We start from the raw sequence: 12,752 nt of genomic DNA, 5'->3' as shown, positions 1-12,752 counted from the left end.
GCCTTATCAAAACCAAGGGATGGAAAGAACAAAGAGTGTGCGAAAAACAGCGTCTTTTTTTAGTGGAGGCTCCTCCAGTTATCTAGTGGCACTCATCCACGGGGGCAACTGTTAACGTATTATTATCAGAGCAACGTGGAGAGCTGACAGAATATTTCTGTCTGCCAGACAGGGGTTTGATAACTCCACCCCTCTCAGCCCGGCAGAGGAGAGCGCCACCGATGAGAAGTTGACCTTATTCAATCAGATTTTTTTTTCCTCCATTTTTTTTCCTCCTTTCTTTTTGGATGTCTGTCTTGCTTCTTTTTTTCTTTTTTTGTTGATGCGTCTGAGCGCTGCCAAGCTTGGCGGGGAAAAGAGCGTTGTAATGGTGTAGGCTGCCTGTGGATGCGCTTCAAACACAGGGAACACTTCCAATAATGTATGCACATCATGCCCGGGTACGCACACACCCACGCAGGCACAGTAACACACTCGCAAGAGCTAACAAAAGCACATTCCTGCGGTATCTGTGCAAGTGAAAGACAAAAGGGTTTAATGCCATGCCTCTCACACAATTGGCACTACAGCCCCATGGGCTATAAATCCTGGCCTGGGCTCATTCAGAGCCTCACAGGCGATGATCAGGGACAAACTTTCAATACTTCACTGCGTGACCCAGGATCACACCGGTCATTCTATAGGTGGCACTGACATGGCTGAACCCATGAATGTGTCAGGGGGACTCATAAGTCACAGCACTGCTTAACTGCAAGGCAATGGCCCAACACACACACACACACACACACACACACACACACACACACACACACACTAAACATATCGCGGGCTCATTACTATTTACAGCATGAAATGGTCACCAAGTGTTGGAAGTACATGGTCCTCCTTATTATTGTACACACGCATGAACACCGCACGCGCACAGAACCACGCGTCCATATGTGCACGCACATGACACACACGCGCACTATCCTCCTGAAGGACATCGACACATCTGAGAATGTCTACTCTCATGAATTAAACTGCGATGGGGGGGGGGGGGCTATATAAAAGACATAAAGAGTGATGTTCCAGGTATGCAACAGAATCCAAACAATGAGGAACCAATTAGGAGCAGGAGGAAGACGAGAAGAGTCAAGAGAGGCTGAAGATACGATGAGAGGACAGAGAGAGAGGAGAGACCGGCAGGCACAGCAGCACTAACCTGTTTCACTTCAGCAGGCATGGTCCAAAATCCCCCCCGTTCGGTCCCGAAAAAAGAAAAACCTCCCGGGGAAATGTGGAACAACTACTTCCTTCTCTCGGGAGGAAAAAAAAAAAAAACTTTCCCTGCTCTCCTCCTCTCGTCTCCTGGTCTATTGACGTTGAGTTTTCTCCCCCCTCTGTGAGCGCAGAGGCAGCAGCTCAGACGCGGGCAGCCATCCTCTGCTCAGCCGCGTCCAGCCCCCGCACAGTCAGCGAGAGGAGCACCGGAAGCGTGGCAGTGCCGCCTTTCAAAATAAAGGCGCCGCCACCACGCGCTGCCCGCGAAAGACGCGCTTTTTGCAGATATTGTGTTGAATGTCCGCTAATGACTGCAGAACAACGGTTACATTTGAAACAACCAAAACATTTTTACGGTTCAAGTTGTAGGTTGAGACTATGTCACAAGTTGTTGTCAAAACGGTCGTATAAGATATGTCTTTAGGTCTCAAATCCAAAACCCTTCAACCATGTTCCACAAGCTAATTTAGCAAAGAAAGCAACAAACCAAACCATGCAGGTCCAACCAATGTAACCAAACACATACAAATGTCGGCTGTAGTAAAAGGGTGAGTTTAATACCGTTTCTTATAAAGCGGTTGGTGCACTTTGTTTCTTGAGAGACGTGTGTGAATGTTTTATTGTGAAAGCTAACGCCTGCATTAAAAAACAACAACAACAACAAAATCAGAGGTATTAGAAAATCTGTCACCATTGACCAAGTGCAGGACGTTCTCCAAAAACAGTGACATTATGCACCTGCTGTTGGCCATACTGGAGGTCTAAAGGTCAGGTGACACATACACCTATGACAATGCAGTAGGCGTATATTACTATTTCTTGACAATAGGCATTTGCATTGAATGACACAAAAAATGTCGAATGGACTGCGAGGAATTAAGATTCATAACCAAACCGTGGCAGCATGGCCGGTGGATCATTTCAAGCAGCATGATTGACGAGTGTGAGCTCCAAAACGAAACAGTAATGCTTTTATTTTGAAAGTACAAACCACCCCACATCCGGTGCAATCTTGGCTCTCTCTGCCTGGTTTGACACCGCTGAGGGAAAAAAAGGGACTGCTTTCTCCTTTGCAGAGATGCTGTGTGTATGCATGTATGTATGTATGTATGTATGTATGGATGTGTGTATGTATGTATGTATGTATGGATGTGTGTATGTATGGATGTATGGATGTATGGATGCATGTATGGAGAGGAGAGAGATGAGGTGCAAAAGGAGACGTTGCCTCTGCAGGAATCCAAGAAAAGGAATGGAATCAACCGAATTCGCACGCACTCACTCAGCAATAAAAAAGTTTGCCAGAGAGAGAACAAAACCCACCAGGGCTGAGAGGAAGGGGGGGGGGGAGGTGTGCTAATAGAAAGGAGGTTTCCCAGACAGGCAGCAGGAGCTAGAAGTGTAGCAGCTCTCTCTCTCTCTCTCTCACATTGGGCCTATGTCTGGCATCTTAGTGGGGTGGGACCAGCTCCCTCTATGCACTCCAGCTGCGTCTGTCTGTCAACCCGTCGACCCCTCCCCCTTGTTGGCATGGACAGAGAGAGAAGAAGAGAAAAAAAAAGGGGGGGGGGGGTGTGGGGGACAGGGGCTCACACACTGAACAAAAGTTGCCCCTATTGAGGCAAAGGCACCCAATACTCTGCAAATTTTTACACCCTACACACACACACACACACACTGCACACACAGCTCCTTTTCTCCACCTCTTTGTCCCGTTCCTCTCGCTGCACTTGATATAAGGGAGGGGTGGGACTTACGTGAAAGAATTCGCATTCAAATATCTATGACTGTGACCAAGACTGGGAAGGAATGTTAATCTAATAACGTAGATGGAGGCTTAACTAAGGACAACTTTGAGAGACGTCTGGATTTACAGAAGAAAGAAAAAGAATGACTGGACTAAAAAGAGAAAACAGAGAAAGGAGAAATCCCAAGCGGAGGGGAAATGGCTGAGGTTTTGCATTCCACAAGCCTGGCATTTCATCTCCCCGAACGTTACTGCTCCATTTGTTCTTAATGAAAGACCTGGGCCGCCATGCACCATTACATTTAGATCTATTTACTTTCAACAATACCATTAAGATTTCATCCAACCAACATTAGCTCCAAAAAGTGGTTTTAAAAAGACGTCTCGTAACTTCAGCTGCCTTCTCTTATGTGATTTGCAATATCACATTCCATTTGAGCCATTTAAGGTTTGAGTGAGTTTCATAACCCTGTTTAAAAATCCATTAAGTGCTTTGCAATACTGATGGGAGCGGGTGAGAAAAGAAGCGTTACTCTTTATTTTCTCTATAAATCTGTGCATGTGTGTTTTGCCACGTCCATTTCATAGTTTAATGTCATGATTAAAGTTTGAAGGAACATTTTCCAAACTCCCATTACCATTTCGACTTATGCAGGACTATAAGTCTACTGCCACGCCAAATGTTAACGCCAGCATGCTAACGTGCTCACAATGCTAATATGCTAATGTTTGAGAGGTATACGGTTTCACATGGTCAACATCTTGGTTTAACGTGTTGGCTTAACATGTTAACGTTTGTCAATTACCACTAAACGCAAAGTGCAGCCGAGGCTGAAGTCAGACGTCGGGAACTTTGACCTGATGATGGTGCATGATGGAAAGCTAAAGGATCGACAAACATACAATTCATCCTGAGGGGAACATGAATTTTTGTACCAAATTTCATGGAAAGTCATTAGGATTCATCCTCTGGGAATTATAAATGTTTGTACAAAATCTTGCACCAATCCTTCAATTACATGTTGAGATATTTGACTGGCCAAATTAAAACTTTGACTTGGTGGTGGAGCAAGATGGAAAGTCAACGGATCACGGATCAGTCATTAGGATTCATCCTCTTGCTGGCATGGAAAATGTAGGAAACGAAAACAGACAGGACAGGTTGAGGTTAACTAAGTATCCAAAAAAGAAGAATATTGAATATTTAATTTCAAAACAATTCCTGGAATGTGTTTCCAGGAATACCTGCCACTGTCAGACAAAAGCTAGATTCTCTTGAGTCTAGCCTACCCACGCCTGGGCCTTGTAAAATAAATGTACAAGGTGTATGAATAATCCAGGAGTTGTAATCAAAGCTGGTGAAGTCAGCTTTACTCTGTCAGGATGTACGGTGTGAAACAGATGGTGGAAAGGTTAATGTTCAGCGACAAGGCGCGCTTTGACAGCCAGACACCTCCAATGAAGCCGCATCTGTTAAAATCATGTTTTTTCGCTTCCGTTCAAGATGCCTGGTGCACAGGAAAAACAGAGAGAACGAAAGGGGAGCAAAAGCAGATGCACAAAGTCGACTGAAGGGAGGAGCGACTAGCGGTTCGGGAAAATGTATCTGACGTTTCAATGCAAAAAAATACTGTTTTTGTAATCTTCAGTTTCAAAGGAGACTTTAATGACTTTAATTCCGAATTGTACTTCAAAAGCTTTTCCACCCTGCCACCCAAGAATACATTTCTTGGGAAGCACTACTTAACCTTCAAACTTGAATCAAGAGGTGAGTGGGTTCAACCAAATATCCCACTATACACAAAGCAGGTCCACAAAAAAAAGTGATTTTAAAGATAATACTGACTTTGCTGCTCTAAGTTCCTCAGGACAATCACTGCACAGTGTTGGGGCCCTGATGCAAAAGTGATGTATGTGTGAGAGTCTATAGGGCCAAGATGATCTGCTCTGCTACAGGCTAACTGCTGTTTATTCTAACAATGGCACAGCCTGCAAAAAAAAAAAAAGCCCTTATCTAATGACTCTTACAATCATGTTTTATTTTCCCCTTGAAAAATGGCTACTCAGCGATGCAGAGGATTAGAGTCCAATCTATTGGTGGCTTTTGTCTCGCAAAAAGGCAATTTTCCCTTCATTTAGGCAAATGAAGCTCTGTTTAAATGACATCACTTCAGATCAAAAGGTCCTATTTTCAGTTTTTATGTCGCAATACTGTAATTGCACAGCGAGATTTGTAATACAACTATAACCGGATTAGGCTTGTCAGTTTTTTATCTTGTCATGCGTAATTGGGACACTGAATGAGGCACAAACAACAGAATCTGAATCAGTCTGAGGCTGACACGCAGCTAATCATCAACTTTTTGTCATCAACTCTATTGGTTGCTCAGAGGTATGTCTTAAAATGATCATATTTAACCAGTTGTTCCATGGCCTAATGCACACCCTCGACACGACGAGAATCACTCTCAGACACTCCGTGTGAGACAGTTCACATACCAAGCCTCGTTTCTTTCCTCTTTCACCCTTTTCAAATGCGCCAACATATAGAGAGGGCCCCACAGCCTGTCTTCAGCTGAAGACAAATTACACAATTTTTAAGACGAAGTGTGTGTGTGCAACTCCGTGACACGAAGCAGCAAAGGTTTGCAAATTCCTGCGTGTGCCTCAGCCTGAGGCATCGCCAACACATACAGTCAGTCAGAGTGCAAAATCAATGGCTGTATGGTGACTTAATTGCTTTAATCTGATGGTGTACCACCTGTAGACGACTGTTGCTGCACATACACTCGTGCTGATAATCCCTCCAATGCACACAGGTGGATTTACTGGAGCCAGCAAATACCGAGAGGTTTGCCTCTATCAGCTTTAAATAGAACAGAGATTTTAGGCTAATTCCAGGTAAAGTACCCAGCTGAGAGTTACGGCTGCCCCTTCTGAGTTGATTCATTAGTCTGTGGGTCTTGGGGGGGACACTGCCAGACTTCTTTCGTTGATTTGTCCGCTTTAGCTGTGTTTTTTTGTTTTTTTTCGGGAATAGTTGATGCAACTCTGGCATCCAAACGCTTTCCACAAATGCCCATTTGTACTTTTTTAATTAACATTAGATCCCACAGCCAGTTCACGCATTTGCTGAGCGGCAATAATATGAGAGACACCGTTTATACTGTGGAGAGCCTAGCCGAAACTCTTTGATTTGCTTTACTTGGCAACAAACCTGAATATTCACATTGCAGCAACCTTTATTGAAGAACACGCTGGGGTGAAATTGAAAAGAAACTTTTGCCATTACTGCATTTGCAATTCTCTGTCCAATAAAGTGCAGATTTACTCCTGCAAACCTCCCAAAACAAGACTCAGTGGCTGCCTCTGTTCCTCATTTGATGACCATTTATATGCTTGTAAGTCAAGTAGTAAAAATGTCACACCAGTATGTTAAACTGATGAGGATAATTAAATGAAGGCTTTGAAGAACACCTCCAGCCCTGCTGCAAAGTTCTGAGACTGTTTTCAATTTATTTTTTTTCTTCTCAGTTGAAAGGGGTCAGCATCCAGCCTTGTTTGGTTATCTGCTGGACACTGGGAGGGGTGAGGTCACATTCCTCAGGTGGCACTGGGGTCCTGTGAAGGACAGAGGCTTTATTTTTAACACATGGGCTACAATTTAGTCTCTGGACTGAACGGCCAAGCCCAACAGTCTGTTTAGACTAACAGGGTCATAGTTAGACTTCAAGTACATATGCAGACTTCCATGCGCTCCAGAAACTTTCAGACGGAGGCAGTGCCCTTCAAAGATATCTCGCCTGTGTGTGTTCACCTATGCGAGCGCACGGAGAGGATGTCTGGTAAAGGAAATGGGAGTCGTCTTTGGACACCCCTCTTAGTGCTTTTAGTGAGCATAATGGTTTAATGGATTGTGATCAAATGGCAGGGAGGTGCACCAGGACAGGCATTAAGTCCACCAACATTGGGGCTGATTTGAAGGATGAAGGTTTGAGCCGCCCCCGAGGAATATAAATAGCCCACAGTACAAAAGGCTTTTCTGCTTCTTACCCTTCAAACCCCAACCTTGAGTAAAAATTCCTGTCCTTCCATGTCAGCCCCTGGACTTCTCCTCTACCTTGAGCAGTTAGCTGTGTGATTCATGGGCCTTCGCCTCAAACTTGACTCCTAATGTCGGAGCAGGGTGAATAAAAGATAACCTAGAACATAAATGGCACGCTCTACGCATTTTAGCTTAAGTTTAAGCAGTGTAGCGGGAAGAAGCCAGTCGCTTTTTGCTCCTTAAATGTTTGATACATTTATTAGATTTGTAAATGGGTTGCACTGCCTTTAGAGTCCTATAGGCCCTGACACGCTGTTAGGAGGAGCCCGAGAATTAACCCCGAGATTATTGGACAATCCTGTCTTCCACCTCAACTCCAGCGCTGTCTGTCACATTTACACCTGCCTCTAAAGCAGTGATTCCCAACCTGGAGTTCAGGACCCTCACAAGAGACAGGTAGAAAAGAAGAAAAGAAATAAGAAAAATAAGAAAAAATAAGAAAAATAAGAAAAAAAATTCTGGATTTCTTATGAAATACTGCATATCGTTGTCTCTTCTCTGATTGGTCTGTGTTTTTCGATTTGACTGAGCAGTGACTGTGAGAAGAAGTGGTGTGACTAAATTCGGATGATGTTCGTGTGTGTTCAGAATGCGCAATGTATTTGTATTCCTTTACAGCCCTGATATCCAAAGGACCAAGTAACCTTTAAACTCCTACGAAGCGTGGTTAGGTGTTCCATATGGAAACATGGAAAACAAGCAGCAACATCATTAAAATTGAAATGACTTTTCTGCAGGCTGCTCCACGAAACTACAATATAAGAGGAACCTGGTGTAACAGTGTGGTGTACAAAAATAAACAAAGGAGGCACTTTCACACCAAGGTAATTAGGGTGTTTATGGGAGGAGAGAAGGTTCCTGATGGCACAGCGAGGGAAGAAGACAGGGGAAGATAGAGGAGGGGAGGGGGTAAACTAAGGCTCATTGTTAGGCAGGTGATTTACGAGGGTACAGGGGCTCCCGGGCCCTGCCAGTGGAAGGATAGATCTTCTGTCGCTATAGCACCCTCAGCCCTTTGTGTCCATTGTGCCTACACAGGGCTGGGGGGGCTGTGCGGATGAAAGTGGGTGGAGGGCGGCTGGAGCGATTGTTGGTTGAGTGCTGTAGTGCCATCGCAGGGCCTGTACATCTTCAGCACAGACAGCAGCGCAGATCAAAGGCTGCACTGTTCCCTCGCTTTAAAGCTCACAAACCTTTGAAAACTTGCCTCAACATTTGCACAAGGGGATGATATGCCTTTGCAATGCTAGAAGCCAGCTGAACGTACCATCTGAATACCAAACACCAACATTTAATGATATCCAGAGTGCGAGAAATTATCCAGAGTTTCCTTTTCAATGAAGCCGGGTGATTATACGCACCACGAGATGGGATCTGTGCATGCGCTGGGCAGCGGCCGTGGGTAGATTAGGTGTCTGGTGTATATGAAATGAGGTCACCTTCTCCCTTAGCTCCAGACAGACGTGGTAGTCTGAGTGCTGTCTGCCTTTCTCCACACATAGAACTGTCACCATGCACCACTTGACCTTTCAGAGCCTTGGCGATAACGCTCCTTCAGGCAAAAATCTATTACCACAGGCAAACGCAATATCAAATGAAGAAAGGGCAGGATCTTAGCACATGTTGGGGCTCTCGATGGATGCGGATTCAAAGGCGCCTTTGAGTCCGTGTCACTGAATCTCCACTAATAATTTCATCATGAAAGCTAATGGAGTGTCCGACAGCATTGTTCTGATGTTTCTCAAAGGACGGCGCGGCGTAAACACTCTAATTCTCCTCTTTGGCAGCAATTCATAAAGTGTTATATTGAAGTGAATGAGGATCATAATTCAATTAGTACGGTCTCTGAAAGTGGGGCAGTGCTGTTTACCAGAAGCTCTCCCACTCTCATTGTTCTAATACAATGGTCAAAGCGTCTTGTGGCGCTCTACCTTTTTATACCTTGTTTTAACATCATGCTGAGCCAAAACAAATATCATAAAATTATATTTGAAACATGCTGAACCACCATTCTCTTTAAACCTATTCAGCTGTGTGCACTCCAGCTAAGCAGGGTGACCTGTGTTAATATCAGAGAGTGATATATTTACGGTCGGGACTATTTTTTATTCGGGATTATGTTGTCTCCACTCTCTGTAGGACAAATACAAATCATAGAGACCAGTGAGCTGCATGCAGCATCTTAAGCCAAAGAAAACAACATGGGATTCTTGAAAAGTTTCAACATTAGTCCCAAGTTTTCTTTATGGTTCAACAAGGCCGAGTCTACAGCCACGCTACTGTAGCGGTTTTATGAAGCCGTAATTAAGATCAGTGGAGGTTTGGGCTAAATGCTAACTCCAGCATGCTAAAATTGTCACAATGACAATGCTATCATGCTGACATTTAGCAGGTAATGTTTACCACTTTCATCATTTTAGTTTAGCGTGTTAGCATGCTAACACTTAACACAATGTACAGCTGAAGCTGATGGTAATGTCATTCTTTTTGCATGTATGTTGTCATTGACCAAGTATTGGACAAATGAAAAGTTTGACCTGATAATGGCAAAATTGTATGGCGATTCATCCCATATTTCAGTCAAGACCAAAGTGGTGGACCGGCCAACCAACCAACCAAAAGTGCCATCTCTGGCGCCTCTACATCGGCTAAAAAACGATTCCTCACAGTATTATGCAAAATGTTTATGTTCACATGAACATTAGCCAAAAGATTTGACACCTAACTCAACATCTAGACAGGCTGCAAATCTTCATGACTTTAACTTTGAAGAGGAAATTACTGCTATATTTCCGCATAACACTGTCAAACCATCACTGTGTGATTTACTTCAGGCACTTGGCTGCTGTCCAGGGCCATGCCTCGCTCCACATCCAGGCTGTACTGGGCAGAAGAACTTGCTGTGTTACTGTAAAGTCAACACCCTGAGGTTGGGGGCTGTTTGAAGTGACCAATCGCGTGGCGCTGTGCTTATGTGTGTGAAGTAATCTGCACCGATCTCTGTGAACTGAAGATCATTTTTCTCATGTTCATTTGCTACCCACTGGGCCCGCTCTCTCTAGCTCGCCCCCGTTAAAACGCTGACAACACTGATCTAAATGATGAAAGGCAGATAAAAGTGTTAGCCGCCTGCTGGTGTTTAGACCCGATCCGTTCCGAGGTGAACGCTGTGTAGCAGAAGTGCTATCTAGATCAATGGCTTATCACTCTCATTAAGCGTCTACTTCCATCTGATTTCATTAATCAGACTTGGTCCACTTTTCCTTTTCTGACCCCAACTTTAAATAATGGCAGGCCTCATTGAGTCTGGCCCTGGGGATGAGAATCTGAACCTTCAGTTAGTGATCCATGCTCCATTTTAATCCATCATGCAGCCGGGGGATTGTGTGCGGGGGGAACTAAGGAGGAGGTAGGGAGAAAGTGAACAACCTGATGCATTCCTCATCGCTCATACCACCTCATTATGTGAATGGAGTGGGTCTCATGGTGCAGCACACACACACACACACACACACACACACACACACACTTTCACACCTTCTGTGCCACGCACTCAGGTGCTGTTTGTCCTAGAGCAGACACTGATGAACCACCCCCCCACATCCAATTTGCTTTGGCATTTATAGGTGTTCAAGATAAAGCGGACGGTCCAATGCCTGGTGACTGAATGACATTTTTAAAATGATGCAAAATGGGGCATGGTTACGTGAGCGGTACCCCATTACGGCCAACTGATCCCCCAGCGTGCGAACAGCCAGTGTGTGTGTGTGTGTGTGGGGGGGGGTGGTATCTGTGCATCTGATCTGTGAGTGAGAGCGTGAGAGAGCAGGTTAATTCACTGCCTGCCATGTTAAGCACTGTCCAGTAAATCATGGATCAGTTTATGAGGAGGGGAGGGTATCTCACTCTCTCTCTCTACACCCCCCCCCCCCACACACACACACACACACACACAAACATATAGAAGCAGAACATTACCCCTGTGGGGGGTGAGGGGATGACAAGTTTGCTTTACCCTGCTATACTTTCCCTGCATCCTCTTCATTATCCCTTTATGAAGCCAAATTGGCAGCAAGCCCTTTAAAAATTAACACTGACACAGACTTACAAAATGTGACTGTGGGCAAATACAACTGCAGGCAAGTGTAGGCAAAACAGTTTCATCTCTGCAAGTCTTGCTGTATCAATAATACATGAGACTGCCTCCCTTGCCGTGATTAAAGGTGACGTATCCAAGTGCTACAGGTGCTGCATCGCCAAATTGCGCTTTCAAATTTTCGTTAGAAAAACATGTGTACAGTCTGAATGGATTTCTTCAAAGAAGCTATCATACCCACGAGTAAAAACAGGAGAAAGCTCTTAGAATATCTAAGCACGTGCATCCGTCAGAGCAGGCTGAAAATACGTAGTTATTAGCAGAGGAAGCGTTGACTGTAATTGTAACATTTTCCAGTCAATGATGCAGCCAGCAGTTTGAAGCGTGTATCAATGAGCTGTTGTGACTGTTGACATTTTTAGGGGATTACAGCTGTCTCATTTCTACATCTTACATTTCCTGTTCCTGCGGGGCCGGCCAGCATTGACAGGAGCCCCGGCCAGGACTCTAATGTAACCCAGACGCTGGCCAGAGCTGGGCGAAAGGCCACATCCAATCAGCAGCACCACCAGACAATATCAAAGACCAGTGGGCGAGAGGAGATGGGATTGGATGGCAAGCAGTGGCATAGAAGGAGGAGGCGAAGGAAGACAGAATGAGAGGTTGAATCTCATCAGCTCGCGTTTAAAGATGAGTCACCACAGGGCAGATTATTGCACAACATCCAGGACAGTGGGTACGAGACAGAGGGAACAAGTGTCCCAAATCACAGACAAATTGAACAGAGAGATTATTGAGTCCCACCAGTGATGAAAAGCAATGACTGAGAGCAAACACTACGATGGACTGAGCTTGCTCAGATGGAAGGAGGGAGCAGGAGAATTTAGAGAGGCAGGCAGGGAGGCAGACACGTGGTAGCGCATGTTGGTGGTTGGAAATGACGGGAGGTTGGCCAGCAGGCTGGCATCATTTACCTGCATCACCACCTGCTGCCATGCCAGCGGTTGGCTGGTAGGGGGGTTGGCGCGCTCTAGCTGCAGGGTGACGTTGCGACGCTCCTCCTCGAGGGCTCGGGTCAGCTGCTCAAAACGCGCCTCCTGCTCTTTCACTGAGGCCAGGATGCTGGCGGCCGAGCGAACATCATAGTCCTCCATGTCCAATGTTGGTCACAGTTGTACAGATCTTCCAAGTCGGAAAGGGAGGGAAGAGAGAGGGGCGGGGGGGGGGGGTGCACCAGGTCATTAAACACACCCTGACCCAGCAGGCTGGGTGAGTGGCATCAACAGGCTGACGCATGCCTCAAATTTGAAGTCAAATACAAGACTTATTTACTGGCCAAGATGGGACACAGCACACGCTTTAAATAATCATCTTTAAATAAAAGACCAACACGACACATCAGAATGGAACAATTAGGATGGTTGACTGGGTGAATGGAGAAGTAGGGTCATAGTACAGAGAGTCTGTCTGTTACAGTCAAATCTGTTTAAGTTAGACTGAGGTGTCTTGAGCCAATACCCTGAAGGGACAAGCTCAAATTC

At 45.2% G+C, this 12,752-nt stretch overlaps 1 protein-coding gene across 1 annotated transcript in view; it reads right to left on the bottom strand.

Annotated features, from left to right (window-relative positions):
• Window positions 1-12,365, bottom strand: part of arvcfb (ARVCF delta catenin family member b) — a 113,429-nt gene extending 101,064 nt beyond the window's left edge. Inside the window, exon 1 of the mRNA XM_070905144.1 lies at window positions 12,186-12,365. Coding sequence (XP_070761245.1) covers window positions 12,186-12,365 — 180 coding nt within the window. The remainder of the gene's footprint in view (window positions 1-12,185) is intronic.
• Window positions 12,366-12,752: the final 387 nt, after the last annotated feature.

The sequence above is a fragment of the Enoplosus armatus genome, chromosome 4 (genome assembly GCF_043641665.1).
Source record: "Enoplosus armatus isolate fEnoArm2 chromosome 4, fEnoArm2.hap1, whole genome shotgun sequence".
NCBI lineage: Eukaryota > Metazoa > Chordata > Actinopteri > Centrarchiformes > Enoplosidae > Enoplosus > Enoplosus armatus.
The sequence above is the reverse complement of the archived record's forward strand: the minus strand, read 5'-3'. Positions and strand labels throughout refer to the sequence as shown.